Below are 14,068 nucleotides of genomic sequence, written 5' to 3'. Positions count from 1 at the left end.
CTGCAATATAACAAAGAGTGAAAAATTTAAGGGGGTCTGAATACTTTCCGTACCCACTGTATATATATAACCCTAACCCCCCGCCTAACCTACCCGTCTCCACCCCCTGATCCCTAAACCCACCCATCTCCACCCCTAAACCTACCCATCTCCCAGAGCTCCACCCCTAAACCTACCCGTCTCCACCCCCGATCCCTAAACCCACCCATCTCCACCCCTAAACCTACTCATCTCCCAGAGCTCCACCCCTAAACCTACCCGTCTCCACCCCCTGATCCCTAAACCCACCCATCTCCACCCCTAAACCTACTCATCTCACCCATCTCCACCCCTAAACCTACCCGTCTCCACCCCCGATCCCTAAACCCACCCATCTCCACCCCTAAACCTACTCATCTCCCAGAGCTCCACCCCTAAACCTACCCGTCTCCACCCCCTGATCCCTAAACCCACCCATCTCTACCCCTAAACCTACCTATCTCCCAGAGCTCCACCCCCTAGATGTGGATCCAACCATGCCCCCTGGATCTTGTGTTCTGCAGTGAGGGGCTACTGTAAATAAGAGCCTACCAAACTCATTGCTTTTTTCCCCCTTGTCAAATGTGTGTTGGAGGACCATGATTTTACACTGTCTAAATACCAGTCAGGTCATGCTGCCCTTTGAAATGGGAAAATCTCCACTGTTTACTTTTTATGATTTTATGAAAAGCTCGTGTGTTTTAATATCTCAGTTAATTCCACAGCTAAGGTGCTTATCTACAGATATTTTTGCTGCATGAATCATCTTGTGGGATACATTTCCTCCACTGTTCTTGTTTTTCCACTTCAGTTTGGTCACACCAGGGCGCCACCTGTCTGTGCTACTGTAAACCACAAACCCACCACTGTCATCTGGAGTTAACATCAATCTCATCTCCCATCGGCAGCTTTGGAGACTGCATTCAGATCCATTTTATTCCTAATCAACAAAGGTTGTGTGTGGGCACAGAACCAGGTCACTGTTGCTGAAATCGCATGTTAAAGTGATTAGGTTACATCAGCGCTGTGTGTTTTGGACTCTCTAAAGAGTGTGGTGGGATTTTTCCAGCTCGCCAGTGGTCGGGATGATGTCTGTGTGTTACAGTCTGTCTGCACCTACTCTGGGTGCTTTGAAAACCGCAGGCATGTTTTGCTCCCCGTGTCTCTGATGGTTTAGTAATATAAAGTTCATTCAGAATTTTCCAGATTATCTCATTGCATCAGAAAGGGTATAGTTGCATAAAATTGAAACTGCATGTGAAGGTCTGAGGATGTCTGGAGATTTGCCTGGTAGCTGCCAGTTTGAAGGTAGGCCTGTCATAATCATAACATTTTTGACAGTGATTAATTGTTGATTGTAATTAATGATAATTAATTTTTTTTTCATTAATTTTGAGAAGATTACGATGTTAGTCACATTAACTTACATTTTTATGCCATAATGTGAATAAATGGCATAAAAATGTAAAATGTACTAAAATATTTCAACTGATTTGGAGTGCTCCTATAAGACAAATAAAATTAAACAACATAATTAAAAATATATATAATTTTGTTGTTTGTTTTTGTATTTGTTTAAAATGTCTTTTTACTGTGATATATTAATGTAATTTAACATTATTTAGTTAAATAATATAATATAATATAATATAATATGTGACCCTGAACTACAAAACAAGTCATAAGTCAAACGGGTATATTTGGAGCAATAGCCAAAAATACATTGTATGGGTCAAAATGATCGATTTTTGTTTTATGCCAAAAATCATTAGGATATTAAGTGAAGATCATGTTCCATGAAGATATTTTGTAAATTTCCCACCGTAAATATATCAAAACGTAATTTTTGATTAGTAATATGCATTGCTAAGGACTTAATTTGGACAACTTTCGAAAGGCGATTTTCTCAATGTTTTTTTTGCACCCTCAGATTCCAGATTTTCTAGTAGTTGTATACAATAGTTGTATCTCGGCCAAATATCGTCCTATCCTAACAAACCATATCTCAATTTAAAAAAATTGACCCTTATTGCAGTTTTTTTTGGTCACATCTAATATAATATTTAATAATATTAAATAATAATCATATAATACATCAAATAATCTGACCAGACATTTCTGTAATAATTATGACAGGCCTACTTTTATTTAGGAGATCTCTTGTGATGGTATGCGCTTGCTTTTTTTCTACAAGTTTCTATCTTGATTTTAAAAGTACGCTTATTTGATGTTTATGCAGTCAATTTTTTCTTGATGCAGTGCTTGATGTTTTGCAGTGGTCTTGGAATTTCTACTAACACGTAACGTGGGTACAGTATAATCTTGTCAAAAACAAACTGTCCCTTTCTTTTCATGGTAAACTTAGTTGCTTGGTGCACTTTTTACATTTGAAAACTAATAAAAAAAGTGCTCAGATAAGAAAAACTATGAAATGTTAGCGTTCAGCGTTTATTGATGAATTAACCCCTGGGTGGTTGCTTTGTTTTGGTGTATTAGAACACTGTTCCTTAACGACAGAGCAGTGATTGGACGTGCAGCAGGGTGGGGGCGGGGCTTAAAAGCAGAACAGTCCAATCATCATCTGCGGCACTCTATTTAAGGATCTTATGAGCTGCTCAAACTAATTATTACCATCTGCACTTTCAAGAGAAGCTGTTCTGTCATCCGTGGCCTAATTTCAGTGTGTTTATGTGTACAGCAGGAGTCTGATGAACTGCTTTTACTGTGGGCAAAGTGGATTTCAGCCAGCTGTAGTTTCCCTCTTCGTGTTTGCTTTGGACAGTACCGGTTGTTCACATAGGAATGATTTATTTCCAAACTTGATCCCCTCTACTTTACGAGCCACAATTTAGGATTGTGTAGGAATCAATCTAGTAATAAATCTGAGGTTATGATGTCAGCCTTTGATGGAGTTTACGGCGCTTTTCCAGCTCACCGCTCGACTGCAGCCGGAGAAAATCTCAAAACTCAATACTCAGCTTTTTCCAAAAATCCGCTTTCCTCTACCCCCCCACCCCTTTACAGTCACAGTGAGTTTTTCAGTGCTGGTGGCAGCCTAATGTTAAAGAAATCACCCAGAAATGATTCTGCTGCGGTTTTTGCAATGAAACCCAAACAATCTGAAGGATCTTTATGCAGCTCTTTAACATTAAAAGACAGTTCATAGTGACTAGCTCCAAAATGAACATTAAAGAAGTTCATACTATTCAAATCTTCTGAAGCCATACAAAATCTCTGAGGGACAGACTGGCATATTTTGTGGCATAATTACGTCCATCCATTTTCTATGCCCACTTATCCTATGTAGGGTCATGGAAGAGTTCTAGAGTAAAAATAAAGTTATTCCCTGAAGTTAATTGTTATACTATTTGCTATTTATTTTATTTGTAATAACTGCTTTATTTGTAGTATTTTATAACATTTGGAGCTTCACAGTCAAGGTCAGTTGTTCAAGAGCTGCTTGAAGATTCTTCAAAAATTACATAATTGTCGGCTCCGATAGCGTAATGGGCAGCGTGCTGACATATAGCGCCATAGTACTTCGGGCATCCCGAGTTCGAGTCCTGGCTCGCAGACATTTCCCGATCCTGCCCCTCCTGCACTTTGCTTCCTAAAATAAAGGCATAAAACGCTAAAAATAAATCTTAAAGAACAATTCCATGATTGTTCATTTTTTGGGTGAACTATTCCTTTAAAGGGGTCCTATTATGCTCTTTTACACAGTCTTGATTTTGTTTTGGGGGTGTACTAGAACAGGCTCTCATACTAGGTTAAACACATAATTTTTCAAATATTTTATATTATTACAACACCTCTCTCCCCAGTCTGGCATGAACGGCTCGAATAGTTCCTGTATCAAATGAAGGCCCGCCTTCTGAAATGCGAACTGTGCTGTGATTGGTTAGCTGGGCCAGTGTGTGCTGTGATTGGTCGGGAAATGTCACGCTCCTTACCATAGCCGCCTGCAAGCTTCAGTGTAAATATTGCATCAAAATCAAATCAATTTGAGCGCGATTTAAACCTGGATGATTGTATCCACTCTAAGTTCGTCTGCCTTGGGAAAGCTAGCGTGTCTCGGACATAGTGATAACACTCGTTGCCTTCTCTAGTGCAGCTCAGCCAGGTCTCGTCCCATTCGTCGATATTCGTGATATCACAAATCCCGGAAAATATACGTTGTAGTCCAAACGAGTCGTCCGTTGTAGTTTTTGAAAATTTCTGCTAAATAAAATATCTCCTTTTGAATTGGCCTTTGAGCTTTGCAACTTCGCAGATCTTTTTTTATGCTCAAACAGCAACATTACAGACTAACTGAAGTTGAAAAAGTGAAAAAGCATAATAGGACCCCTTTAAGAATCAAGTCTGATTATTCTTGAGTCATTCTTGGCTTCGGTCTAAAGTGTAAAGAAGCGCTCCAGGGTATTTAACCCCAGTGATCAGCAGTATAAGATGCTTTCAATGGAAAGAATCTGCTAAACGACGTGCTGAAGGTCTGAGCCAGGTGTGAAGCGCTCAATCTGTCAGCTCTCAGCTGCGTGTGCAGGAATGTGAAATTACGTCCTTCTTTATCGGATGTCGTCGTAAAATGAGGCATCCCATCTTGAACCCCTAAACCCTGTCCAAGAGCTGAATGGAGCTGTTTGTTGAAGTTAGCTAGCAGTTGTTGTTTATTCAGCTTGTATTCGTGCTTTTGTTGCAACTGCATATTATGTTATTGTCATCTGTGTTGTGTATGAGGTTGTGTTGTTGTTTGTTGTAATTTAGTGGAGCTTGCTAAGGAAAGCAACATCGTTCATACTTAGTTTGGTTTGTAAATTATGCATAAGTGATACCTCAAGTGATCACCTAAAATTGCTTTTCTAGCTCTTAAGATGTATAATGTTGGCCGGATGTTGTAAATCAAATCCTGTAAACTTGGAGGAGGGAGTTGTATCTAGAGACCAGAATGCCACATATTGACACGAGGCTAGCAACACACTAATAACCAGATTCTGTCTAAACCTGGAAGTTTAAATCTAGTTAACCAGAAAGTGAAATTAGTGTACATAATAATAATAATAATAATAATGTCTTTTATATAATTTTCCAGGCATACGCTCGCTTTGCTGGAGCTCCGCTCAAAATTTACAAGATTTCTAACCCCTGGAGAAGCCCCACAGGTAAGCAGGCAAAGAAAAAAAAATTTTTTAACAATCTGTTTCTTGGCAAACACTCCACATTCATTAAGACGAACATTTAGCGTGTGATTTAACTGAAGCACGCAGGCCTCTTCCTCTTTCCTGCCGAGCTGCTGATAACTTGCATCTGTATGTTTTCTCTTTCCACATTCTTGTCTGTCTCCGTTATTATTTTCCTTGGCTCCTGAATTCTTCCAAATTTCAGTATTATTCCATATTGAAGACCAATGTCCCTTCAGCAGTTTTATGTTGGGTAGACCCTTTGACTTTGCAGGAACAGCTTATGCACTACATTCACTTCATCATTCTTTACAAAGAAATTAAATAAAAAGACCATCCAAAGTATAACAGTTAATTAGCCTTATCACATTATAGCGGACATATGATTGATACATTTTACAGCTACTAAAACCTTAATAAATAAACATTATTTAGTTCTTTAATTTGTTTATTTAAAAGATCATTTTATTTATTTGTATTTTTGGAAAAATGAATACTTATTCAGCAATTATGAATTAAATTGATCAAAAGTTACAGTAAAGACTTAGTATAAAAATTCTATTTCAAATAAATGCTATTCTTTCGCACTATATATTTATCAAAGAATTTTGAAGAAAAAAAAAGTATCACAAATTCCAAAATATATCAATCCGCACAACTGTTCATTATGTAATATTATGTTTTCTAGAGATCACGCATTTATATTTTTGATGTCCAGAGTGATTGTCGAATGTTTAAATGGACTACGTCATTAATTATCTTTATAGGCCTATAGAAAATAAATGTTTTTTTTTTATGTCTTCACTGAAGGTTCACTTCCTGCTCTCAGGACCAAAGATGAAGGCAGCTGCTCCCAACCCAGTCAGATCATCATTCAGTTGAGGAAACAGGTGATTATGTCTTTCCTCGCTGCTGTCATGGTCACGTTTTGCTTTTCTTAAAACATTACACAAGTGTCCCTGTATATTTAACTCTTTATTTCGGTTTCATTCGTTTGAGAACCGCAGCCTTTCCAGTGATGCCTGCTGCCATTATAAAGGCTCCCCTAATTTTCTCATTAATCATGTTTGATTGCACAATGAAGGTACCCATTAAATTTGAATGGAATGAGACACAATAAACATGTGTTTTTAGGAAAGGTTTTAATTAGGTGCATAATTAAAACCCTTCCTAGAAACCCGTTTATAGTTTCTCATTCTACCAGTAGTAGTGCTGTTCTACCCAGAGCTGCGTACAGAGTCAGGAGCATACACAGATCAGATCAATGCTTGCAGATTTATTCACAAAACACTACACAACTGGAAATAAGTTCGCATTTTGGACTTCCGGTTTCTTAGTCCCAAAGTCAATGGGTTTTTCTTGAATAGGTTTGATTAAATGCCTGAAATAATGTCTGTGATGGACTGAAGCAACTTTTATGTAATGCTACATGGTGATGATTTTAAGCTTTTACATGTCTTGGAAAAAGGCTCTTGCTGACAAGTGGCTAAATGGGAATACAGAGGTTGTCAGAAACAGTAAAGCTTGCAAACTGTTCTAACTCGGACGTTCCAACTTGTAGATTTTAAATAAAGATTAAAAGATTTGTCAAAAGCGATCGGGGTATAACAAACTTTACTTCTGCTTCTAGCATTCAAACAACAAAACAATGAAACAAATTTGTGATAATCTCAAAATTTTGCTGGTCACAGAGCATATGCTTTCTGCAATAATAAAAAAGCCAATGGAAAAATCGTATTGGCTTTTTGACTGATGACAGAAAGTCTGGACTCCATAGCCGTTTTCATTGGTCAAGGACCGCCCAAGAGGCCATCTGACAGACATGTAAAGCAACCTGTCACAGTTTGATTTGTTCAGTGTCGTATAGTAATACTGGAAATTTGTGTTTCAGAAATACAATGCAGACTATGATCTCTCGGCCAAAGAGGGCGCAGACACACTGGCCTTCATCTCACTGCTGGAGGAGCGACTGTTACCTGCGCTGGTGAGATTCAAACCCTGGACCTTGAAGAGGAAATTTTAGTGGGTGCATGCTCAAACTCTCATCTCCCTGCAGATCTACGCTTTATGGATCGATCCTAAAAACTATGTGGAGGTGACGCGCCGCTGGCATGGAGAGAATATGTCCTTCCCGCTCAACTTCTTCCTGCCGGGCCTCATGCAGAACAGGCAGCTTGAGCGACTCCGCCTGATCCGGGGAAACAGTTCGCTGGAGGCGGGAGAAGAGGCAGAGAAGGAGGTTGGTGGGATTCTGAATATTGTGTTTGTTTTTGCTGTGCGATATGCATCAGATGGTGGGTGGGCTGTGTCTGTTGTGACACTAACTCCTCCCTGCGACACCAGGGCGGCTGTTAGACTCCAGCCAGAGGCAACAGTGTTCTGGTCCCCGAAGAGGACACTGATAAACCAGCAGATGTGTGGAATCTGGGCTCAAACAGAGCAGAAGTTCTGTTCTGGCAGAGAATTCTATTTTAGATAGTTGCTAGTCTGATGCTCTGCTTGTTTATGACTCGGTGAGTCACAATGTGCATGCTTGTGAACTGTTCACTACGGCTGAGCGATATATTAAATGTTACGTTTGCGATGATGCTTTTAATGCCGTATGAAAGGAATAGTCCACCAAAAATGAACTTTCTGTCGTCATTTACTCCCCCTTGTGTCTTTCCAAACCTGTATGACTGTCCTTTTTCTACAGAACATGAAAGAGCATATTTTAAAGAATGTTGGTAACCAAACAGTTTTGGACTTAATGTTTTTGTCCATACACTGAAAGTCAATGTGAACCAAACTGATTGTTTACCAGCATTCTTCAAAATATCTTCTTTTGTGTTCTGCAGAAGAAAGAACGTCATAAAGGTTTGAGAAGACATGAGGGGGAGAAACGGATGACATTTTCATTTTGGGTGGACTATCTCTTCACTAGCACATTCACACCAAGAAAGAAAACTATATTCGCTTCCACACCAATGCACGATGGTGTTCTGCACTTGTGTTATATCGTCTGCTGCTTTAAATGCTCAAGTTCTTTAAAGTTGAGTTCTGATTGGCTCTTCAAAGGTGGATACTGGTTTTATCATTCATCAGCTGTAAAAAAAAAAAATCGTTCTGAAAGTGATTTCAATAACGTTCCTTTGTGTCATTAAAGTTATAACTGTGGTGTGGTGTTTTTTTTTATGTTTTGGAAGAAATAAATGTTGGTAAAAATACTATCATACTATTATTATATAAATGTTGGTAATACTACTATTATAATATTTATATACTATACTATATACTATTTAAATACTATACTTGTATACTATTATTTAAATGCATTGGTATGTTGATCCATGCGAATAGAAATTATTAAATGCATTTCTTGTTCATGGTTATTTGGTGAGAAACATTTTAACTAATGTTTTTCTTCTTGCATTTAATCCTTTTTAATCAAATCACTTCAGTGGATAAAACAAAGCTTCCTCTAACTGAAGAAAAAAAAATCGGTTACACTTTGTTTTAAGGTGTCCTTGTTACAGTGAAATTATACATTTAAGGACTGAGTAATATTAATTAACTACATGTCCTTACAATATGGTTAGGATTAGGGTTTGATTTAGGGTTACTTGCATGTAATTATGCATAATTTATTGTTATTATAATAGTAAGTGCATGTAACGTGTAACAACGACACCTTTAAAATAAAGTGTTACCAAAAAATGTTTTTCAAAGCAAGTACATGAATATTGAGATATATAAGGCTAAATACTGAGATATAAAACAATGACTGATAGAAGTAGAGAAAAACTAACATAAGAATCTATAATCTAGTTGTTTCTTCCACATCCTCTCAGTTGTTATTATTCTCTGTGACTCTCTCCATCTTACCCCTCCAGCTTTACCACGATGCTCTGGAGTGCCTCAATCTTCTCTCTCAGCGACTGGGATCGAACACATTTTTCTTTGGCGATTCGTAAGTGTTTTACACATCAAGGTTGACCTTGAAGCTTTACTCTGTTGATTATGGGTTAGGTTTAATATGCATTTGATGTCTTTGTGTGTGTGCGTTAAAGGCCCTCTTCTCTAGATGCATATGTCTTTGGTCATCTAGCTCCGCTTATTAAGATCCGGCTGCCTAACTGCCGACTGCAGCAGAACTTGAAGAATCTGGACAACTTGAACACATTTTGCTGTAACATCCTGAGCTTGTACTTCCCCAGCGAGAGTAAAGGTGGGAGACCAACAACCACAATAAAGTGCTTGCAAAGAACAAAACATCCATTGTTCTGTCTGTAGAATAAGAGTCATTGAGTCCTCATGTTCGTGCCTGTTCTGTTTGCAGAGGGCGTCAATCGTCCGATGTCCAGCACACAGCAGGGGAGCGACTTTGACAACGAGTCATACAAGAGACGCAAGCAGCTGCTGTCAGTACTGGTCGCAGTAGCAGCGATGCTCAGCTACGCTCTCCTCACCGGCATAGTAGCTATTGAGCATGTGCAGGAGCAGGAGCCTGTAGGCCCCGCCTCACTCAGAGGCCCCTCCCATGAGGAAGAGGATGAGTGAAAGTAGGACTTTTTAGTTGCACTAGGATGGTCATGCCTACATGGTGGAAGAAAACACAGGAACAACATATTGTTGGGGATTGATGTATTATTTATTCCTTGGGCTTTAATTGCATGATAATCTTTGATTTTATATCTTATTTTTTCCATAGAGCTGCACTCTTTTGAATGGGTATATTCACCTGTGTTAGCTACAAATGCTAAGCTAAGTTTAGCTGAGAAAGCACTTAAAACTTCACCGTCGTCACCAACCTCAACGTTCATTGTGTGGACCAAAACATATATTACAGTTTTAAATAGCTTTATGATAATGAGAATGAGATTTACATCTCTTACATGCTATTGCCTTATTTAAAGCTCTGTGTTTCTTTTAACACATTTTATTTGCTTAGCTGCATTGTTCTGCTCTGCTGTCAGCACTGGTCTGCTGTTATATACTTCAGAGAGATTAATACTTATGTTAATGTGATGATCCTATTGAGTGAAATGGGAAATTACCAATATTTAATGATGTTAGAGTCTTGAAGACATACAGTAAATCACCAAAAACATATAATTTGTTTGACTTCATGTCTCATTCCAAACCTGTGCGACTTGGTTTCTCATGTGAAATACAAAAGGACATAGTATGTAAAATGTCAACATTGATTTCCTCTCAATTAAAGTGCAGATTTGTGCTCCAGAAGGAGAAAAAGTAGTTCAAACAACTTGTGATCTATTTTCAAAATATTCTGCAGCCATACTTTAGTTAATTTATATAATTATTCACTAAAAATATCCCTCTTGGCTATTGGAACTTATTTGTGCTATATATTCTTGTTCAAATATGCATATGCATGTTAAAATTTGGATCAGCATGTTTGATCGCATGTGAGAACCAATAGCATTTGGCATCACTAATTTGTGCATTGCACATTTGAATATTGCGGCAGAATGATTATTATGGCATATTGTATATGAATAAGCGAACCCTTTAAACACTTCCAGCTTACTGCAAAGGATAAAGAGGAACGGTTTTACATTATTGAGGATTAGAAATGGCACTTGCGTATTTTTTAGGAGAACGTAACAGATTATTAAAGCCAAAAGTTACTGTCCAAAGAAATCTTCCTGACAGACCACAAAACTGGCAAAAGATATTTCAGTTCCTGTAACTTTCCATGAGGTCTATGGCAGTTAAACTAGAGGAGAGTGATTTTTTATTTTTTTATTTAGTTAAACTGTTTGAAAGAGAAACAATGGATTAATGAAGATGGCTGATTTGGATATTGTTACTTATTGTTTGTTGTCTTTTTTTTTTTTTTCTCTAAGCATCTTTGTTTTAGACCATAAAGCTCCAAAACTAGTTCCCTGGTGTGTTGATATGTGTGTATTCATTCATAGAGATGGAAAGGAAACTACAGATTGAACAGTCAGTTAATCTCATTTCACAAGGTGTTACGAGCTGTAAATATATATTGCTTATAGAGTTCTATTTTCATAATTTAATAGGCAAATAAATGGTCCTGAATAATCCTTGTTCTGCAGTGGGTTTCTTTATTTTCTGCAGTTGCAATGCTGTATTGACACAGAGGGAGTTGCTGATTTTATCTGTTGCATTGTTGTAACAAGTGACCCTGAGCTGAGGACTGTGTGTGTGAATTGGAGGTTGTAAGAGAGAAAGATATTTGTTTCAAGCTACGGTTTACCTGCCGGCAATGTTTCCGAGCATCAGAGCTGATTGAGCGAGGGCTCTGTGAATTGGTGCCCTGGGGAGACGCAGCTGTGTGTTACAGCACCAGACTGGAATCCTTCTCTGGCTCCTGTTCGTTTCCTTGTATTTGTGTGTGGAAACATAGTGAACCCCCTCCCCAGCACTAGATCCAGAGAAATCAGGAGCTCCCCGAAGCCGCACGACATCGTTTAATGACCTCAGAAGAATCATTTGGGAAAGAATTCCTGTTCAAGAAGGAAAAATGCATTTGGATTGTGCTCATTTTCCACACAGGGATTGAGACGGGGAAGCGGTGGGTGGGGTTATACAAGTCTGAACTATGTGTCATGGACCAAACCGGTTCTGGTTTTGTTCAGGGTGTAAAAGTTTGATTCATGACTCCATTGTGAAGATTTTGCTCAAAACTCATATTTTCCCTTCTGGGAAGAGGGCTGTTTAACAAGCTCCTCATTTAAAGTGCTTTCTGATGGTGCTTAGTACAAAAAGCTGAACAATTTTATTTATTTATTTTGTTCTGCTTGCAGGGTCCAGTAAAGCTCAAGTATGACAGAACTGTTCCCCCGACACCTGCTGTTAAAAGCTGTTTCTAGGGAAACTCAGAGGTAATGAAAAATAAACATCACCCCAGGACAGACTGTCGGGACTGGACGCTGAAACTGAACAGCCCTCATGCTCTGCTTTGACATGTCAACAGCATTTTCTTTCTTTATGCCAGGAGATTGTGTTTGCAAGCAGACTGGCACAAAATCAAGAGCTGACACTGGAATTATTAATTTGAGCAAGAATAGATGTCAAAGCCAGTGTTTGCATCTGTTCTTTTCACAATACAACAATTCTTATGGTATTACCATGTGTATTATTTTATGTATTCTACCATGGAGTAAATACAAGGTCTTTAATAACACTGAAAAATGGTGTAGGATTTATTTCTAAACAATTGTCACTCAGAAATTGCTAGTAAATTTCACAAATAATTACAGTACCACAATGTGAAATTATGAGACTATGACAGTATTTTCTTTCAAAACATGCTCCAATAAACTTTAAATTTACAACGTGTAAAAACACATTTTTTTACAGTATTTACAATGTTTCAATATCGAAGAAGGCATTGGTGTCTCGGGTTTTAAAATGTAAAAAAAACCCTGTAAAAAAGTAATAATAATAATAATAATAATTCATTTTATTTAATGGCGCCTTTCTAAACACCCAAGGCAAAGCAAAGTAATCACCTTACAGCAAAGTAAAAACAGTAAAAATAAATGAACAAGTCCTGCCAGCATTACAAAATTCAACAGCACAACTGCATACATCATGAATACAATAAAGGCTTACAAGAGCAATAATAAGAGCAAGTCATAAGAAAGCCTGGGTAAAAAGATAAGTCTTAAGACGAGATTTAAAAGTATGAAGGCTGTCACTGTTCCGTATATTGGGGGGAAGAGAGTTCCATAGGCGAGGGGCCGCAAAACTAAAAGTTCTTGCTCTCATGGTGCTTAAACGTATATGCGGCGACACAAGAGAGATCGAGTGTGAAGATCTGAGAATGCGAGAAGGAGTATAGATTTGGAGAAGGTCCGTAAGATACGGTGGAGCAAGGTTGTGAAGTGCCTTAAATGTGAGAAGCAAAATTTTTAAATCAATGCGATACTTTACTGGGAGCCAGTGTAAACGTTGGAGAACTGGAGAAATGTGCTCTATTGATGAAGTCCTAGAAAGAACACGAGCTGGTGAGTTCTGAACCAATTGAAGTTTATAGAGAAGTTTAGAAGGAAGACCAGTAAGGAGAGCAATACAATAGTCGATACGTGAGGTAACCAGTGCATGAATAAGAATTGCAGTGTTATTCATTGTGAGAGAGGCATGAAGGCGATTAATGTTACGCAGGTGAAAATACGCAGTACGTGTAATATTACTGACATGAAATGGATACCATATTTCCTGAGAATATAGCCAAGAGGAATTAAATAGATGATGAATAAGAGTGGGCCCAAAACAGAACCCTGAGGGACACCATTAGTAACTGTAGATGGTTTTGATTTAAAATGTTTAATTTGAACATGCGGAGTGCGACCGGTAAAATAAGACCTAAACCAGGAAAGTGGGGTGCCAGTAATCCCTATTGAAAGTAACCTGTCCGGGAGGATCTTGTGCGAGATCGTGTCAAAGGTCAAGAAGGACAAGTATTGTTAACAAACCAGAATCAGCTGCCAATAACAAATCATTAGTAATTTTGACAAGTGCAGTCTCTGTACTATGATGAGGACGAAAACCGGATTGGAATTGCTCAAACAATGTATTATTGTAGAGATGATTGTGAACTTGAGCTGCAACACATTTTTCCAAGATTTTAGAAATGAATGGCAAATTAGAAATTGGTCGATAATTTAAAAGGCATTGGTATCTCAGGGGTTTTAAAATGAAAAAAAAAAACGTACATATTAAACGTATATCACAAAAAAAAAAAATATATATATATATTTTTTTTTTTAATCTTTAAGAGCATTTGCCTTAATTGCTACAATATTTTTAGTTTCGCTAGAGGAACCCCGAAACACACTCGCTGCATAATTTGTGCTACTTTCAAAAACAAATTTTTACTGTTTTTTTGTTTTCAAGAG

The 14,068-nt window shown here is 38.0% G+C and overlaps 1 protein-coding gene across 1 annotated transcript in view; it reads left to right on the top strand.

The window, feature by feature from the left end:
- The window catches only part of LOC107592422 (metaxin-1-like), a 12,908-nt gene extending 602 nt beyond the window's left edge, over window positions 1-12,306 (top strand). Inside the window, exons 2-9 of the mRNA XM_016281930.1 lie at window positions 5,108-5,177; window positions 6,006-6,085; window positions 7,087-7,179; window positions 7,252-7,434; window positions 9,068-9,144; window positions 9,245-9,402; window positions 9,514-11,739; window positions 11,972-12,306. Of these exons, the coding sequence (XP_016137416.1) occupies window positions 5,108-5,177; window positions 6,006-6,085; window positions 7,087-7,179; window positions 7,252-7,434; window positions 9,068-9,144; window positions 9,245-9,402; window positions 9,514-9,734 (882 nt within the window). The 3' untranslated portion in view covers window positions 9,735-11,739; window positions 11,972-12,306. The remainder of the gene's footprint in view (window positions 1-5,107; window positions 5,178-6,005; window positions 6,086-7,086; window positions 7,180-7,251; window positions 7,435-9,067; window positions 9,145-9,244; window positions 9,403-9,513; window positions 11,740-11,971) is intronic.
- Window positions 12,307-14,068: the final 1,762 nt, after the last annotated feature.

The sequence above is a fragment of the Sinocyclocheilus grahami genome, unplaced genomic scaffold (genome assembly GCF_001515645.1).
Source record: "Sinocyclocheilus grahami isolate Dianchi unplaced genomic scaffold, SAMN03320097.WGS_v1.1 scaffold153.1, whole genome shotgun sequence".
In the NCBI taxonomy this organism is placed as follows: domain Eukaryota; kingdom Metazoa; phylum Chordata; class Actinopteri; order Cypriniformes; family Cyprinidae; genus Sinocyclocheilus; species Sinocyclocheilus grahami.
The sequence above is the reverse complement of the archived record's forward strand: the minus strand, read 5'-3'. Positions and strand labels throughout refer to the sequence as shown.